Source organism: Cryptomeria japonica, chromosome 11 (assembly GCF_030272615.1).
Source record: "Cryptomeria japonica chromosome 11, Sugi_1.0, whole genome shotgun sequence".
Classification (NCBI taxonomy): Eukaryota; Viridiplantae; Streptophyta; class Pinopsida; order Cupressales; family Cupressaceae; genus Cryptomeria; species Cryptomeria japonica.
In genome coordinates, this window is record NC_081415.1 from 444,752,873 (window position 1) to 444,773,117 (window position 20,245).

Consider the following 20,245-nt stretch of genomic DNA (forward strand, 5'->3'; position numbering starts at 1 on the left):
GTGTGAGGTTCATGAATCCATTTGTTGATATGACGCTTACAGTCTTTCTCCTTTTTGGCAAAGTATTCAGCTGCACTTTGGTTGGAGATCTCTATATAGATGATTTCAAAATGTATTTTGAAAACCCTCTCTATAGCTTCTGCATCCAGGCGAATGATCACTTCTCCATCATCATTTTTAATAACTCGTGTCTTTTTGTGAAAATGATGAGCACATGCTAGAATAAATTCCGGTTCTAGGGCAGCAACTGGAAATGATGCGGCATGATGGATATGGCTGTCCAGCAACCGTTGCATATCCCCCTCCTTCGGATCTTCAATCCTTTGTATGAATTCGGACATGTCAACATGCCCTATTTTAGTATCCTTGATATGATCAAGGGAGGAGGAAACCTTTGACTGCGGAACTTCATTTTGGTATTTATCATACCTATATTTCATCTTTTTTGGAGTGGGAGATGATGATACATCTGTCATTTGGAAACAACTGGGAATGCTGCAATGTAAATCCAAGAGTATCAAGGCAACATCAATGTCAGTATCTTTAGACATTTTCACTCCTCCAAATGGGAAATTTCAACTTTCGTACTTTGGCTTTGTGAGAGGAAATATAAGAGGTGGAAAAATAAGCTTTTGACTTATTTCAGGTTTTGAAACATGTTTTGCAAGTACACAAGAGGGAAGTACAAACGTGCAATCGGGTTTTAAATCCCGAATGCAATTATACTTGCAAAACACGAAGCATGAATAAATGGAAGGAGAATGAGTTTTCAGTTTGGAAGTTGGGAAGAACACATTTGCAATTGGTTTTCTAAATCCAAATGCAAACTTATTTACAAATTAAAAATCGAAGGAATGGACGAAAAAAAAGGTATTTAGGCATGCGGGAAATGACGAAGATGATAAGTACGGATAAGGGAATTGGAAGCGGATAGGTAAAAATGAATTTCGGGAAGATCACTTGGAACTTTGTCATGCCAAAATGGGAAGAACTTTCAACTTGCAATCCGGATTTCAAAACCCGAAATTGGGAAGAACTTGATTTTTTTGTCATTGAAACTTGATTTTTGGACTAAAGAAGGTTAAGTCTTTGTCCAAAAAGGGAAGAACACATTTTGAGGTAGAACTTTTCACACTTGCAAATTTCTTTGCAAATTAGGAAGATTGCAAATTGGGAAGAACACATTGGGAAGAACACATCTTTCTTGTTTTGAAACTTGATCTTTTGGATCAACGAAGGTTAAGTCTTTGTCCAAAAAGGGAAGAACACAAATTTTCCTCTTACTTGCAATCGGGTTTTTAAAACCCGAATGCAAGTAAAGAAGGAGAATTGCAAAGGGGAAGAACAACTTTACTTTACAAATTTCTTTGTAAAATGGGGAATTTCCTCTCATAAACCCAATATGAACATGAACAAAACTAAAACGAAACAGGAAAATGCAAGGAAAGAAATAAGAAAGAAATACAAAAAATAAAAATTACCTTGCAAGGTTGAGAAGAAATCCAAACTTGGAGAATCAACCCAACATGGAAGATGATGCCCTTTAAATAGAATTTACACAAAGGAAGAAACTTAGCCACGCATGGGGACCAAAGAAAAACCGATTTGCTATAAAAATGCCATGAAAAATGCCAAGGAAGTAGTTCGAAACTGATTTGATTCATCATTAAATACAAGACAAAGCAAAAACGATTTAGGATTGAAAGCATACCTTAAATGAGAAAGGTGCGAAATCTTGCAAAAAACGTGATTGGTTTTTAGGGCCTTTTTGGCAAATCCGAAACCAAAAATGCGCATAAAATAGCTTGAATGAAGTTTAGAATCCAACGTTTCTATTGAAGAGCCAAAAACGCCTTGGAAATAGGTGGATTCCAACCCTTAAACCATAACCAAACGCATAAATGCGTGATTCAAACAAAAACGCTTCAAGCGGACAAATGGCGAAGAACGAATTGGATAAATGCGTAGAAAAAGGGTTTGAATCCTTCAAAGTTGCAGCAAATCTACACTTGGAAGGAATCCCTATATTTCCTCCAAAAAATTCGAACCCAAATCAGCTTGCAAAAGCATGGAAGAAATTTCGGGTTTTAGGAACAAAACAACAAGTTTTCAAAATGTTCATATTTTTGCCTCTAAGGCAAATTTCGGGTTTTAGAAAAGGAATTACAAGTAAAATTACTTGTAATAGGGAAATAGAATTCCCTTTACAAGTGATTTTACTTAAAACATGCAAAGGGGTTTTAAAATCCCATTTACAAGTTTTATTTTAACATTATAAAAATAACTTTAAGTTACGAAGACATGTAAAGGGGTTTTAAAATCCCATTTACAAGTTTTATTTTAACTTAAAGTCAAACTATTTGTAATGGGGGTTTTAAAACCCCCATTACAAGTTTTTATAAAAACTTGCAATTAGAAAAAAATTCCCCTACAAGCCTAAAAGCTTCAAGGGGATTTTGAAAAACAAATTACCAGTTATTGGTAATCATTGAAAAATTCCCCTACATTGATGCAAAAACATAGCAAACGGACTCGAAACGCGACAAAATTCGAAACGTAGCTTGGGAATGGATCAATGATCGATCCAGTCCAAGGATGGGGTGAATTTCTGCCTCGGGAAGCATGCTGTAGAGTAAATTTTTTCATTTTTTAACAAAAATTTCTATATGATAGTCCAATTTTTGAAATAAAAAATTGAGGACAACACCTTATAATGTTGCTGTAGAGCTTCTAGGCATGGTTGTAGTGTTGTAACTTCCATCCTAGTATTAGGTACACGTCTTTCTTGTAGGGCTCTTCTTTTATTAGTTGAGTACATTTCAGGGTACAATCTACTTGCAAATTAGTACCTTTTTACTATCTAATTAGACACTTCATGATCCTAACTAGGGTCGCCAAATTCATCTGAATATCAGCCTTGTGTTGGAAATTGTCATTGATGTAAAAAGTAAAGTTGAAGTCGTCATTAATGTTGAAGGAATTTATTGATAGAAATGTTGTCATTGATTTCAAAAGAGTATGGGCGAAATAGTTGCCATCATTATCATTCATGTCAAATGAGATCCATGTCAAGGAAATTGTGAAAGGCCATAGGCCACTAATGAATGGACCCATCAAATTAGATTACAAGTATAAAATGGAGTTGATATTGGTGGGGACTGGTTGATGCTTACCGACTTAATATAGGCATATATGCAAGACAAACTTGATGTATTCTTGCTGGCCAACTTCATATGTGTAGGAGTGTTGGGTTCTATGAAGAACATATGTGCAAAACAAACTTGTTATATTCCATGCTAGCTGACCACATTCTTATATGTTAAATGACATGTATTTAATTCACCCAAGAAGGAATAAATTAATATGAAGTGATTAATCTTAACAAAGAGCATAAAATAAGAAGGCAGTGAATATAATGAGTAGTAGTGATTTAATATAAGAAAAGCAGCGTCTAAATAAAGAGCAGTATTAATGAAGACACATGTAATATATGGTGGATGAGCAGCAATGAATATATCTCAAGAAAAAGATTAATGTTGAAGAGTTTATGAGCAGCATTTCATTTGCTATAGAGTAGTAAATGATGTTAGGAAGGAAACTGTTGACAGGTGTTTTTGCACTCTCCAGTACACAATAAAATACACTGGTGATTCTATTCTCGCTTGAGAGGAAATCATATTTGATGACTCAAATATTATTATCCCAAGGCTCTGGTACTCAGGTCTTGATTGCACTCCAAATAACTCAGTGAATTTATGTGATTTTGTTGGTATCACAAGGGGACTTACACATGAAAGTTGGAATTTTGTTCCAGGAAGATTTCTCAGAAGATCGTAATATCTAAAACTTCAACATGATCAGATTTAGCAATAAAAGTGGATCTTTTGAACTTACCTAAATTCATTCCAAATAAACTTCAAAACGACAGGGTTCAGAAAACTAAACTAAGAATCCTAAATGAACATTTGTTGATATTAATGGATGAATCCCAAAATGTTATTCAAATTTTGTTTCACCAGATTATATCACAGCTGCAACAAAATAGATGCAATCTTTAGAGGAATACTTCAGATCTTTAGACCATAAGCTATATAATTCAGTTCATAAAAAAGGGTTTAGACCAACCATACACTGAAAATTACAATTAGCAAACACCAAATGGTATGAACCTGGAACTTCATCAAGTATCAATCTTAACAATCTTCATACTTCTGAACTTAAAATAACTTTGCGAAGCAAGAAACCATGCTGACATTGAAACTTAACACAAATTTTCACCAACAACAATGAATTTCTGTATTAATTTTGTCAGTTGTTTAGGAACAATTCGCGGCTCCTGTTTACAATGAGAGAGGCTAAGGCCTTTTATAGATTTCTCTTTTCAAATAGAGGGCCCATATTTAATCCTATTCAAGGGCCAAGATTTACCACAAACTCTAGGGCAGTTTAGGATATTTAATATAGTTAGTTACAACAGCCAAACCTTTTCCAACTACGGTTTGCTACATCAGCCAGAAAAAGACAAAATTGGTGCAGATCCCATGAGGAAAAAGAAAAAATGGTAAAGAGGTGCTATAATTTTTAATTCAAAATTAGCTAAGTACCTAGATTACATCAAATCATCTTCAAGCACCATATGCCCAGCATTTTTCTCCTTTGTAGCATATCCTAGGAATCTTGAAATAATATCTTTGAGATACTCCTTGGGTGGTGTGGGTGGAGCCCTCAATTTGTATTCTATGGATGCCAAGTCATCAGTAGATTGCTTAAAAGTTTTATCCCATTACAACTTGGATTCCTTGAAACCATGCACTACTATAAGAGGTTCATGTCAATACACCCCAGGTTGGTAATCTTTGTTGAAGCGGAACTCCCTTAAAATCGTACTTCATCTTTGCAATCATTAATAAGTTCTCGGTTTTAACAAGTTGCATTTGATCTGAAAAAAAGATGAATAAATTAACTCCAAAATATTCTAAAAGAATTACACAAATTTCATGCCAACATCATGAGCAAAATCATCAATGAATGACATGTTAAAATCTCCATCAAATTGATTAAGTCCAGGCCTTTTTATGCATTTTTCGGAAATTTGACCACTTCTTGGATTTTTGGAAACTTGACACTCTTTTGGAATTTCAGAAATATGAACTTTTCAAGGAATTTAGGAGATTTGGACCTTCTGAGGAATTTTAGGAGATTTGGACCCTCAAAGGAATTAGGAGATTTGGACCTTCGAAGGAGTTTTAGGAGATTTGGACCTTCCAAGGTGTTGAGGAGATTTGGACCTTCCTAGGAATTTTAGTAGATTTGGACCTTCAAAGGAATTGAGGGGATTTTGACCCTCAAAGAAATTTAGGGAGATTTGGACCTTCAAAGGAATTGAGATTTGGACCTTTCAGGGAATTTTGGAAATTTTCACCAATCAGTAATTCAGAGATTTTTGGATCTCAGGATTTTCAGAAATTTTGGCAATGTAGAAATTTCCAAAGTTTTTACTTTTCTCTGATTTCAAGCTTGTCAGAACATGGAATTGTTGGGAATTCCACAGATATCAAATCCTTGAAAAAAGAAAATCCCTGACAAAGGAAAATCCCCGACAGGAAAATATCTCGAGTTAAGACTTTCTCATGGAACTTTAATGATTTCAGGAGTTCTTTACTTGGACAATGACCTAACCATCTGGGCCACCAAGACTTAAAAGGCAAAAACTCTCTCACAAATTCCCAAGGGGCAGAACTGGGAAATGACAAGCCAAAGAGAAACACAACACACCCAAAGCAAAAGACTAGGGAATAAAGGGGGTCCCCGTTTCGGATGGGGTGTGTGTGCAAGGCACACCAGCAACTAATGTGTATCAAAAGGAGGTGCATTTCATTATGTGCATCAATTATATATGAAATGCAGAATACTGTTCAATAAGAACAATAATCATAATTAATATAGGGCAGTGGTGAAGATATAAGGAGTAGCAATTCATTTAAGAAGTAAAGACAGTGATTAAGGCAGCGATTATCATTAATCTATATCCTGTGATTATTTAATGATATGAAAAGAACAACATTTGAAAAAAAATATCATATAAGACAAAAGCATGTAAGAGATAAAGTGAATAAGACGACAAGAGATAAGACAGAAGGGTTATGAAGGTAGCAAATAATAGTGATTTTATGAAAGAACTCTTATATTAGAAATAAACAAAGTTAAACTAAACTAAGTGCAGCGATTATATCTAAGGCAGATTTGTATGAAAGTAAAGGCAGATTTGAAGAGATTCTAAGATGCAGATTTGTGTGTGAAAATAAAGAAATATATTAAATACACCAGCAGATTTGTATAAAGAAAATAAATTATTATATGCAAATTTGAGTGAGGAATAAAAGTATATATCATACTTACACATGCAGATTCACAAGTGAATGGAATAAAAAAGATATATCATTCAAAATCAAGCAGCCTTGTATGAAGAATTGAAAAGGAATTATATGCAGATTTGTATAACATTTTATGAGCAGATCTATGAAGATTTCACAAGCAAATTTGTGAGGAACTTGTTAGTAATTGTATGAAAATTCTATGATAAGATTTATGAGGTTTTTTATCATATATATAAGGTTTTTATGAGCAGATTAACCTACTGCAGACATTAAGGTAGAAATATATATGAAGAACTTGTGATCAGATTTGTAAGGGAAATTAAGAGCAGAGCTATAGCAGTCCTAGAGCAAAGAAATATATACATCACTCAAGATGAGATTTGTAGAGGAAAGATTACATAATCCAAAGTCAGATTCATGATTAGATTTTGAGGAGAGTATGTATGAATAAGAAGAAGACTTGTGAAAGGATCGAATTGGTTATCATCCATTGTGATAGCAACATTCAAGGTGGGAGCTAGTTTTGATTTGGAAGTTGGTGCTTCCTAAAGGAGACATTGGTGTCTCTCGCTAAGTTGTTGCTGCCTAGAGGAGAGATTGGTGTCTCTCACTAAGTTGGTGATTAGCTGGAGAGGTTGATGCCTACAAATTGAGGGGATTGATGTCTTCGTTGGTGCCTACAAAGTTTGTAAAAGAGAATTTATATAAGCAATATTTTGCCGTGGTTTTCTCACATAAATTTCATGTTCTCCTTGTGTTTGTAATTGTTGCATCTTATGTTGTTATCGTGCAATTGATATGCTTATGGTATTAAGTTTGAAAAAGTGAAGATTGTTATGCTGATTCACCCCCCACCCGGTCTTAGTATAACTGTGTGCTCATCACCTTGGTTGAGGTTCAAATGCATGTCACTCAAGTTATTAGCAATTAGCATTGCCCTCTCTCAATATACTGTGTCTCCACATAGAGATCCCCTCATGCTGCCTTTCATGATGTTAGCTTTTTCCTTTTGTGATTCACACCTCAAATTCACTAAGATTCTTTCAATTCAAGAGAACACCAGTGTTGGTAATGCCTTGAGATACTATTTGAGGGGCAATCGAAAGTGAAGGGGTGGGATGAGTTTGGCAATGAATGCAAGGTTGGAATGACCTATTAGCCACTATGTGAAGAGATCAAGGGGCAAGGTAATGCACTTTATGATTTTCTTTATCACGCTCTCAGATCAACTATTAATTATTTATTTTCCAATCCAATCTTTCCTTTTATACTATCTTTTGTATAATTTTTATGTATTTCACAATTTGGAAAAAAAATCCCCACTTATCACCTTTTATTAGCTGTCAATCTCTTGCCTCCTCATAGCAAGGCAATCTTGGATCAAGAAGGAAGAAATGCCATCCTAGCCTTTGGGATTTGATCACACCTGAAATATCCTCAATAATTTTTTTTTGATTTTTAAACACAACAAACACTTCAAGCACCCGTTAAGGTTAGGAAACATAATCTCAATGCTGCTGAAAGTAACCCTTTCCACCTTTTGATCACCGAGAGCCCAATCTGGGAGGGTGAGAGCATACAGTGTTGACGGGATCGTTAGATGCTTGAAAATTGAAATTGATTACAAATTTGGGCCCCTTCCACTTTTCAGCGGGATATAAAACCAAAAGGCTTGGCGGTAAACCAGCCAAGGAGAAACATCAACACAAACAAAATCAACTCTACCACAATATTTCAGCAGGAGAACTTATTACAAACAAAATCAACTCGACCGCTTATGCAGTGGGAGGACGATTACACATTGAAACCACTCAACCGCTTATGCAGTGGGAAGACTGAACTAACTTCTTGATTACAAAACATAGAAGGCGGCCAAGCCATTCTCTTCCACTTGTGCAGTGGGAATTACAAATAAGATGCGAACAGTGATAGCTAATGGTACTACCATTTAGCTTTACAATGAATCATTCTGAAAATGGTAGCTAATATGAAATATAAGCTATTACAAACATAAAACTGAAGGAGAAGCACGAGAACAACGAAAAGCTTTGCAAGAGAGTAAAGAACCACAATACCAAACTGCTGTGACAGAGAACAGCCTGCTGCAACTCCACTAATCAGCCACCATGAACCACAACAAACTATGGAAAGCCACACCAATGAAGCACAAACACCAGTGGAGACTCGCACACACCCAAAAACTAGAATCGCCGAAGACAAAACCACCAAAATCTCCCACACAAAGCACACCAAACACGTCCAACAACAAACACCAAAAGGTACGACCAGCAAAGGAAGGTACGACTTGCAAGGAAAGTACGACCAACAAGGAAAGCCACGCTCTTCACCAAAAATCGCGCCCTTCAGAGGAAGAAGACGCCACACACTCAACTCTCCAACAAAACGCTATCCACAAGAATCAAACCAAGCAATCCAAGATCGAACGACAACTAGAAGTGATGTCTCACACTCGAAACTGCAAAAGCCCTAGGAGGTTTTCACCTTCGAAGAAGTCTGGAGTCAATCTGATAGCATAACAGTATAAGTTTTCAAAGATATCCCAAATGAGAGCCCAAAGCTCTTATTTATAACATTTGCTCATCGAAATTGAAATTCAACACCTCCAAATTCGCCCACATTACATGACATTTCATTTCACCCAAATGAGTGTTGCATTTCATTTCATTACACCAGCATATGGCCGCCTAAGATGTATTTTTTCCTCTCCTAGACAAGTTCGAACTTGTCCAAGGTCCACAAGTAATTTCTCAAAATACTTTTTCCTTTTTTCGGCCCCTGACTTGGGAGAAATAATAAAACCTTATGAATAGAATATTTTTCCCTCTTTCCTAAGTCGTCCAATTTAATAATTGAATATTAAACTTGGGACAAAGTATTAATAATTAATGAACCATTTTGAAGACCAAATGTCATAAAAATATTAAGTTAAGTCATTTTAATGATAAATGACCAAGTCCATTAAACTCCATTCTGAACTCAACTATGCCTGCCAGAAATAGAACTGAGTCACTGAGCCATCACATAATTGCCAAAAATAGCTGGTGCTACCAGACTTGACTGAAACCCTAAAAAATTCCACACTTACCAAAAATAGTAAGTGACTCTTAATTCGGGCACAAACCGGAATCAATTGTTACTTACTAAAAATAGTAAGTCCACTGAAGAGTAGTTGGATGAAGTTGTATGTCATATTGTCGGAAAACTCTCGAAAAACCTAGGAAAGTGTGCTATTCAAACCCTACTTACTAAAAATAGTAAGTATGCAAACCTCAACTGAACGCAATGCATGTACCATCACTAAGAAGCTCTCTGAAAACCCAGAAAAACTCTCCACAATCAGAAATCCTAGATTCCAACTGCTTCCCACTCAAAATCCTCCCGAAAGATGGAAACCCTAATTATGCCAAAAATAGCCTACGGGCCTCCTTAATAGGCTATTCTCCACCAAGAGTGATCACTGGCTGGAAGGGGACATTACAACACCCTACATTTTAGCACATCCATGTCAATTCTTGAATTAGCAAGTAGATCTGCCTGTTGGTTACTCTTGCAATAATAATTGTTTAATTTCTATAGCCCTTTCTTTGGCTTCTTGTAGGGTGCCTTCAATATTCCAATTTAATGTTTTCTCTTTACTCATGGTGTTAATAATGGTCACTGAGTCAGCTACTGGAATAATTTTTGTTAACACACTTTCTGCTGCCATCTTCCTTCCTTGCTTTGTTGCCTTTGGAATAGAATATATGTTCTCCTTAAAAAATGCCATTATGGTCTCTTATCAAACATTCAACACTAGTGATTCATAGAATTTCTTGGGATGCCGTGTCAAAGATTATCTTGGCTGTTTCAGCTAGTGGTATTTCTGATTTGGCAAGTTTGATTTTCTCTCTCTTTGAATTATACCCTTAATGCTACTTGTCCTCTTAATGTGAATCTTTGTTCCTTTTGTGTGAATACTATTATTTTAATCCCCTTTTGTTGTTGAGGACCTTGACCTTTTAGTGAATTGTAAATGTGAATTGCAGTTATTGTTAATGGGCTTCCTTCATCGGCATCTTGGCAAGACTTGAAGGTGATTTATTAAATTTTTCTTACAAATAAATGTGAAATTTGGATATATATATTTAATGGTGAGCCTATTCTTGTTATTTGCTGCTTTTTGTATCCAGGATCACATGCGTGAAGCTGGAGATGTTTGTTTTTCTCAAGTATTCCGTGATGGCAATGGTATTGATTGCATATTATAGTGTATGGTTATTTTGAACTTACATGAGGCTGTTTTATGTTCTAATGCTATATTCTATTAGAATATTGTCTTTTGATAGCCTTCTCGAAATCTTTCACAAATAATCTGTGTAAAGTTTTTGCCAAATATTGATAATGCATTTGTAAAGAAATGTGAGCTTTTCTAGAATGGTATGGCTTTGCTAAATGAAATGCCATTTAGCAAAAATTTGAAAGGAAATTGCAGAAAAATATATCACTTTCACATAACTCTCATGAGAAAAATAAATGCAGTAACAGTATTTACAATCCACATTGCAAAAGAATAACAAAGCCAAACAGAAGATAACATAAGATATATCTTGGAAAAATCCTCGAAAGGGAAAAATCCAGTCTTGAAAAACACCCACACAACTCAATGTATTATCTCAAGAAGACGTTTTTACTGCTGCAACTGGTAAATCAAATATAGAAAATAACAATGTACATGACAATGCATACCTTACATGGCAGTAAAATATATCTTTATTCGCACATGCAATCATTACAGGGAAGAAGACCAGAGATGGTTGGCCAAGGATTACACAGATCCGACAATACCGTCCCCCTTCCTTGACAGTACACGACATACTTAAAGGACCCGACAGTTGCTGAGAGGTACACAACCGCCAACCAACCGACGCATAACTATCCGAGATTGACAACCCACTCAATACAATTAATTAATATCTTGTTGGATAACAAATATTATCAAACATAACAATAGGCAATTTATGCCGACAACATCATCTCCCCCAAAAGAAAAAGTCGTCTTCCAGACGACAAGCAAACATCAAGTAATATTTGGGAAGACTAACGAAAGATAGTGACTTCGACTGGGCAACCCCAACTTGTAGTGTACCTGCCAAATCAAATAGGGGTTTGGGGGCAACGACCCCAACGGGGGTGTGGGGGCAGCGCCCCTCGCAGGGTCCCAGGGCAGCGCCATGACAACCTCCAAAACCACATGGAATTCCATGGCGCACATGATTTTCGTGATTTTCTAAGACACCAAAAACAATGCTGATGAAGCCAAAAAAGAGCTTTAACCAACGTCTGCAACATGTCGTGAAGAAACCACCTTGCTGTATGGAACGATGGCATTGAGAGGATTGTACCATATATGACACGATGAGAAGTCCACATGCAGGCTGAGGGTGATGATGTACGGGTGATTGGTGTTCCCGTACAGGATGCAACCATTGTCATACGATGCAAAAGAAATGCTTTGGCCATACGGTGTCGACAATAGGCTTTGTTCGTATGAGATGAAGTATCCTCCGTACAGTGTGGGCAATATGATCTGTCCATATGTGATGGAATTGACGTACGACAATAACTCCTTGGAACTTCGAAATGTGCATTGGCAGTAGGGAACGATGCACTAGGTTCCGTACGAAAAGAATGCACTTGTGATACCATACGAGATGAATGAACTTGCCATGCCATACGGAATGAGCTGAAAGCCGTACAATACAAAGCAATGACCATCGTGAAGTTCGTACGATTATTCCACAATTATGTTGTACAGTTGGACATACGATTCTTAGGTGATGTACATGGCAAGGAGAAGGTGGTCGTACAGTGGTGATTCCCTCATGGCGGTTTGATGTCCGTACGGTGATTCCCTCTTGGCGGTTTGATGTCCGTATGGTGGTAATTTCCTCCTGGCAGTTTGATGTGATGTTGTCTTGGTCTTTACATGCCTTCGTGTCTCCTTCCGTACAGACTCCTTTGTACAGGTTGAGCCTTATTCCCTTCGTCCAACCTTGGACCCTGCCAATGTACGGTTTGTCTGTGTGGCTTTTCTGAATTTCACCTCTGTACAGATTTGTGGTACGAAACTCTTCTGACCCCAAGTCTTTACTCCTTGTTTGGGTAGTATTCCGCAAGGCTTACGGATCCTTTTGAGGTAAATGGTGTGCTTCCAAATTCCATACGGATTTGTTGTACAGATTTGTTGTACGGATTTGTTGTACGGATGATGTGCTTTCAACTTGTACAACCTTCTCTCATACAACTCTCGTATAGCATATAGATGACGTGCTTCATTATTCCTGCAACTTTTTGTCTCCTTCTCATACGGCCTAGCCCCATACAATTCCTTTGAGCCTGTTGGACTTTGCACTTCCTCAATTTCACCAATCTATAGCATGTTACAGTCGGGGTGGAAGACTTCATAATCGTCCGTCTGCCAGTGAAATAATCCATTAAGAGAACTCGTCTCATCCTCAAAGCAATCTTCCAGTTCGAGCAACGCTTCATCGTTGGGTTTCATGCCTTTCCTCCCCCCGTCCATACCTAACTCTCCACCCTCAGACTAAGAGTCCGAGGGTGCTAGTTCTTCACTCACCGCCTGGTTCCTCAAGTCAATGATGTGCTTCCTCCCATCACTCTCGATCGAGAGTGTGTTTCCCTTCCAGTTATGATTCGCCTTGGCAATAATCAACCATCCCCTCTCGAGGAGTGCATCATACGCCTTCTTCTGTAACCCGATGACTACAAAGTCCAAGAAAAATTGTTGTGTCCCAATCATTACATTTTGTTCCATCAATGTTCCCAATGGTTGGATGTCGTGCTGATCGGCACCTACCAAGTGGAAGGTTGGCGGCCAAAGCTTCGGCTTCCCTAGACATTTCTACGTGTCTTCTGGCATTACATTTACTCTTGAGCCTCCATCGACAAAGGTGTTTGTCAACTTCTTTCCCATTATTTCCATCTCGACGACCGCCGGCTTCCTCCCGATGCTCACCGTCAACAACATTGGATCACTGGACTCATTCCCTTCAGCTGATGGTTTTCCTGTCAGTTCCTCCTCGTGTGGCTTACATTATTCTGGATGACTGCGTCGTCATTGACTGGGTTGGCAATTGCCATTCTCAGTTGCGACATAGTTTGAAGAAGGTCTGCCACCTTGATGGGTACAGTTGTTTGTAGCACCTGCCGGACTATGTTCTTCTCTGACTCCCGCAATGACATACTTGCAGTTCCATTGGAAGTTACTCGTTGCTTCGCCAACACTTGTTCTACTTTGGCTTGTTCTTTTTCCGTACCAGAGTTTGAATACATCGCCTTCTTTGTTTGTGCTCTTGTGATTGCCAAAACTGTGTCCTCTTGTTCCTCCACGTCCAACATATTAATACTCGTCTTATTCGGGCAGTTGGTGTCTTCATGGTCACTTGGTCCACACCATTTGCACAATAATTGTATGTTGTCTTTCTTGTTATGGCACTCTCGCAAAGTGTCCCCATTCACTACATTGCCGACAGTGTATGATAGGACGTCCTCTGGAGTCGTACTGTATTTGGTTTTGCCCTCGTTGATTTCCATAAGCACTTGGCGATACATTCTTTGATTTCGATGGGCTGGACTCTCCCTGTGTGAAGAGTACTTGTGTACTTCTCATCTTCAAATTGTACGGGCACTCCTTGATTGAATGCCCCAGCACTTGGCAAATTTCATAGAACATATTTCTAGGACAATTACCTTTCATGTGCCCCTCCCTTTTGCACTCAATACACCATAGTTCATTACCTTCTTTGCTGGTTCCTTTCTCAGCTTTCAATTCTTTCATCATTCTCCACATATACCGTCGAAGGGCTCCTACGGTTTTGGATTCTTCGTCACTACTACCTTCGGTGCTCTCATCATCATAGGTCTTCCTCTTCTCTCGGGAGGAGGTTTTATTTTCACTCTCAATGTCCATCACTCGATTGTACGCATCGGCGTAAGAGGACGGAGGCACTACTTTCATCTTCTTGTGCTGTGAGGGTATCAATCCCTCCGTGAACCACCTCTTCTTCGAACCGTCGGCTAGCTGGTTTTCCATCTTGTTCAACAGTTCTTTGAGCCTACAGTTGTAAGCGTGTACACTCTCATTTTTCACTTGCTTAGTATTATAGATTTAGGCCACGATCTCATTATCTATGATCCTCGCTCGCGAATGATCAAAACTCCTAAGGGCGTTGTTATTGCCTACCTTGCTGAGGATGTGATTGCTGAGGTGTTCGGAATTCCACGCGGAGGAGATATGAAGGATGCAACCAAGGATGAATATAAAGAGCGGTACACGAAGAAGATGGATGCGTGTAAGAGTATGATAAACAAAGAGTGGATGATTGAATCTAGGCTTCATCATTCCAAGGCTCCCAAGACACTCATGTGCACAGACTTCAAAGAGGAGCATAGTGACTTAGTATTCTCGCTCAACAGAGTGATGGGGATGCCGCAGGGTGCAATATTCGATGGATGGATGTTCTATTTCATCCAAGATTGTCTTAGAGGGATATTGGTAAATTGGTCTAGAATCATAAGTGACAATTTGGACTTTCAGGTGAGGAATGTAGAGCGGTCCAAGTCATCTGCCATGACTTCCTACTTGGTATACCTGCTTGCACGGTTCGTTTCATATAAAGGATTGATATGCAGAGGTGAAGTCGGGAATGGACAAGGACAATTCAAGAGTCATGAGTGTTATCCTCAGTAGAAGAAGTATAGAATTGAAGATTATAAGAGAGTGAATGATGTATTCATCATGTACATCACGCGGATGCTGCAAGGCGGAGTCCACAAAAGATTGTCCAAGAAGGCAACAGAGCTAATAGAGAAATATGGATCGTGGTATATTCAGTTTCCCACTTTCACATACCTTAGGATTCATGGGTTTCAATTTGAACCCTATAGGCTTCCAAGGTATCCGTCCGACAGAATGATCTTGTTGGAAGTGGCGAGACAACTTCTAGAGTTTGATTCCATTCAAAGAGAGAAGCATAGGACAGACATGACATTCCCTATTTTAGTTGGGAAGACATCGAAGGTTTGCTAGTCTGCCTTAGCCGTCGACACTGCGAGTGAGGAGCTTGCATTTTATCGATTTGCAACCTTCAAGAAAAGAGAAAAATTTGATCCAGATAAGAAAGTTGGAAGGATTATGGGAGAGAAGTTCATCCACAAAGTAGACATAGAAGATTATTGGGCCGACCTAATGGACGAGCAAGCAGTGAAGAGACGAAGGCGGTCCAGAATGTTAATGGATTTCGTGAGGAAGTGTTGACTTTTCCTCATTCCTGATCAAGTATTAGATGCCAGAGATCATACGCATCCACAGTATGAGAATGAAATGAAGAAGACAATCTTTTTGCCAAATTGGTTAGAATCAGAAGAGATTGACCTGAATGTATTGATGAGAGAGGTCTTTAGTTTCTCCCATGCATGGGTAGATATTCAGATGAATAAGTTAGTTGATATGGGTGTTCCCTTCACTTATGAAAAGATGAAGCCGAAAGAGTCTGCTTCCGAAGATGATCAGAGGACTATCAGTGATGTCAGGATTCATGCAGACGAAGAGAGTCAAGCTCCCAAGAGAAGGAAGAACACGCTAGGAGGAGTCAAGGCTAGAGGAAAGAAGATTGAGGAGGTAAAGAAGAAGAAACATAAGACTATCATTCCTTCACCACCTCTCAGTGTCTCATCAATTAAGGTGATTGAAATAACAGAGCAGAATAAGGAAACCCAACAATGTTCCAACATAGTGATACTACCAAAGAATATTCAGGAGTTACATGCCACAGCGACATCTGCACCACCAAATGAGAATGATGATCAGCCGAGATCCCCTACTGTCCTTTTGGAAGTTAGTTTGGGAAATGAGATATATGATTTGACCAGGAATAATCCTAATCATGATGATGATGTTATCTCGGCATTGAGAGGGCTTGATCGAGAGATGTGTCTCGATGATGGCATGGAGATGGCCACTATTCCTGATTGGCTGATGAGAAGTATGGAGAAAAGTAAGAAAATGATAAGAGGTACAACCCATTGATAACATTGATGATTACCTAGCTAGAAGTGCTAAGGAGAAGGAACCCAAGAGAGCTGAGATTTTGTCGCACATAGTTAGAGATGAGACAGGAATGCGGATTGCGCAGGTTGCTGTTCCTATTGCAGGCGTGACAACGGGCATTGCTACTCCTATGGATTTCCAGATTACTTCAGTTGCCCTTAGCCGTATATCAAGAGAGCAAGAGTTTTAGGAGGTTGGTGATAACCTTAAGGCGATTGACGCAAGGTTAGACAGAGAAATTGAAGAGAAAGAAAATTACAAAGAAGAGAATATCAGACTTAGAGAGTATATTGCGGGGATAAGCCGTGAGAATCCCACCCTTATTTCCCCTATTGCAGTTGATCATGGACTACATTCACACTATGAGGCAGCGAGAGATACACTCTCGGAGGTGGAAAAGTGGATTGAAAGTGTAAGAAAATAGGTAGATGATTTCCTTACTCAGTTTGTCCAGGCATACGATAGGACAACAGGGCTCGTGTTTAGAATCTAGTATTTGGAGGGAGTTTGGGAAGAATTCCGGCCTATTCAGGAGAAGACTATTCCACACCTCAAGGCTTTGAAGAGGATTCCTAATTCCACCTTGGTTAGCGAGAACATTGTGCACAGTGGAGACATACGATTTCCATGGCTGGTATTGTTCATTGGCCGTGAAGAGATCAACTTATGAGAATGCCCAGTTGAGCTGTATGGAGATGGAGGGATTGATTCGGGATATTTAGATGAAGATCCTTGCCTCAATTGAGGAATTATTGGGTGTTGATGTTAGTGATGCTAGTGGTTTGCACTTAGCCGAATTAAGGGACAAGATGAAATTTATTTATTTTTGCCAGTTGGACTCCGTGAAGAAGAGTCAGGTAGACGACTTGGTCTCTTTGTTGATTCATGTTCATAGTTCGCAAAAGCTCATGCCAGATTGGGAGAACACTTTGGACACTTGCTTAGATTCGTTGGACGTGATTGGTTTGCAGCAAGATACCTTGCTTAACATTTCCATGGAGGAGTTAGATTCTGTATTGGCTGGATTCTTGGAGTATGCTAGGAGAGAGAGAGATGCAGGGAGGGATCTTGTAGAAGATTCCCTATTTGATGACTAGGTATCTTTTTATTGGGCCATTTGTTGGTGGCGGCATTTTTGGTGTAAACCCTAATTAGGGCAATTCTAGGGTTTTGTTGGCATGATCATGGCCGTTGATCTTGTATCAATCTTGGCCATCCATTTTGTAAGAGACTCTATGTATACCTCCTTGTGTCTCATTTGTAAGAGAGAGTTTTTGTAGAATTGTTGGTATATGTTGCAGCTATTTGAATCATAATCATTGTTCAATTGTTGGTGATTTTGCTCTTCAAGTGCTGTCTTTGCATTCATGGTTCTCAATTCGTCCAAGTTAGATTAGAATTTATTTTCATGTATGTTAGATTGAGTGAAATATTTGTTGAATATATTTGTGTGGAATCGTTAATCCATGCCACCAGCCTCTTGCCGCTGGTAAGTGTGCCTTGTGTGGTCAATTGGAAATTTGAGTAAGCTTAACTTCAATTATTATGCAACCTTCGACAAGCATCAACTTGGATGGTGTCAATGTGTGATGGAAATAGTCTGAAAATCCTTAAGTAAACCTTAGACGATTGCACTAAGCTTGTGTCAATACCTGTTTGTGAGACCTTGCCTAGTTTGATTCCACTAAACTTGTTCATCAGTTCCTACATTCCTAGGCTTAGAATAGATTTCCTGAACCCTATTCCTTTTGCCTATTTTTTTTAGTAAGAATTAAATCTGGAGCTTCATTGTTAAATCCTAAGTTGTCAGCACACCTATTCCGCATCTTCATGATCGAAGAAGATAATCCTAACATTTGCGTAAGTCCCCAAGTGAACACAACAATTCACATCGACCATTGAGTTACCCACTCGTCACGACCTGACATGTAGAAACCTTGGAATCATTTTAGTTGATCTTATCCTTAGCATTTGAGGTGATTTTGTTCAAGAGAGGGTAAATTACCTTGGTATTTTATTCTAAAAATGTTATGTGCATAAAACACACATCAATAGGTCCCAAGTTAGCCTAGGAGATCTGTAGCACCATTTACTAAAGGCACTTTCTTACAAGGTGCCAATATAAGAGACCTCTTGAAAATCGCTTGGAAGAAGAGTAGTCAGATATTGCATGAACTTAGTCAACTCCTCAAAGAATTGCTCTTTGTAAGAACCAAGCCGATGCAACATAGGAGCAATCTCCAAAAAGCTAACATTGTCTCTCATTCCCAACAGCTGCTGGACCGCAGACTAATGTGATCCCAGGGTTCCAAGTCAATCTTAGAAAAGATCCACCATGTTGACGCTGTGCCACTTTGATCAAAATTGACAACCAATCCTTTAGTATACACCGCAGAAGATCCTTTTGTAAAATATTATGATACTAATCAATATTGCACATTAGGATAAAGAAGTGATAACGAGTCCATTAGTTTATAACCTACTAACACATAAGGTAAGTCCATAAGCCATTGATTACTCATTTGATCTCAAGGTTATGTGCACCATGCATTGACTGCTTCATAATTCTAATTACATCTTAATATCATGGACATAAGTATATAACACATTTGCTTGCTATATGTATGCTTATAGTAAGGGCTGAAATCTAAGCCATGAAACATCTCCTACTGAAGCATCCCGGTAAGGTCCATAATTGCAATCCCTGCACATAAAACGATCTTGGGCAATAGGAAGAAATATTTGTTCAACCCAAAACCATAATCCTTAGTATATCTGCTCAAGGTTTCATGTAGAGTCATAACTGCAAATGCGAACTCCTCCAATCTTCAAGCTTAAAAGAAAGCAATCCTTTGCAAGAGTTCAACAAACTGACCAACCTAACATCACATGGATCTAATATGTCTCCTCTATGATAATCTGTACACACCCATGAGGACTTGCAAAAACACTTATTGTTCCAAATCCATGGTTCACTGAATGATGAATCAAAGCATGTGGAAGTTCGATGTCTTGAACCAACACTGAGAGTAAACTATCAAAGTTTACATCACAAACCTTCATAAAAGGAACTCTTTCAGTTAGGAAGGTTTGATGTAATCATGTAAACAGGAATGACTTGTTCAAAACTGAAATCAATGAAGTGCAATTTGATTTTAGTGCTCTTCACAAAGGACAACAACAGTACCGATGAATTTACCAAGTGTAAGCATTCGTGATTAGCATTTTGTTGAACCAAATTAACTCATAGATGGCTGGGAAATACTTCCAAGCAATCTCCAACTGAAAAAATTCACTTCCTTGACAAAGAATTATGTGCTAACAACCTTGAATGAGAGCAACCCATAAAGTGACTGAGCTGCAAACAAACAGCAAGCTCAAAACTGAAATTCTGATCCATTCTTTGCCAAGGAACACTCCCGAGAGTGACTATTCGTTTATTGCTCCAATCCCTACCTCAAATTTCTCTCCAATCCATTTGAAGATGAGAAAATGGAATCAAAAGATGGATGGTAAGGAAAATAATAGCACTATCAATTCTGAAATTTTGATCCTTATCCCTCCAAAGATCATTCCTTCCATTCCTGATAAGCTCCATCAATCTTTGTTGAGGATCCCAAGCATGGATACCTAACTAAGAATGATCTCCAACAAACCTTGAAAGGTACACACCAAAACTCCAAGTGTCGTCCATAATATCATTCTCACCATGGAATTTTGTGACCTCTTTGGTATTCAT

At 38.4% G+C, this 20,245-nt stretch overlaps 1 protein-coding gene across 11 annotated transcripts in view; it reads left to right on the top strand.

Annotated features, from left to right (window-relative positions):
• Positions 1–20,245, top strand: part of LOC131041418 (serine/arginine-rich splicing factor SR34A) — a 143,292-nt gene that overhangs the window by 92,297 nt on the left and 30,750 nt on the right. For all 11 annotated transcript variants that reach the window (XM_059213999.1, XM_059213998.1, XM_059213997.1 and 8 more), the window contains 2 exons: positions 10,424–10,470; positions 10,568–10,625. In XM_059213999.1, the coding sequence (XP_059069982.1) occupies positions 10,424–10,470; positions 10,568–10,625 (105 nt within the window). The remainder of the gene's footprint in view (positions 1–10,423; positions 10,471–10,567; positions 10,626–20,245) is intronic.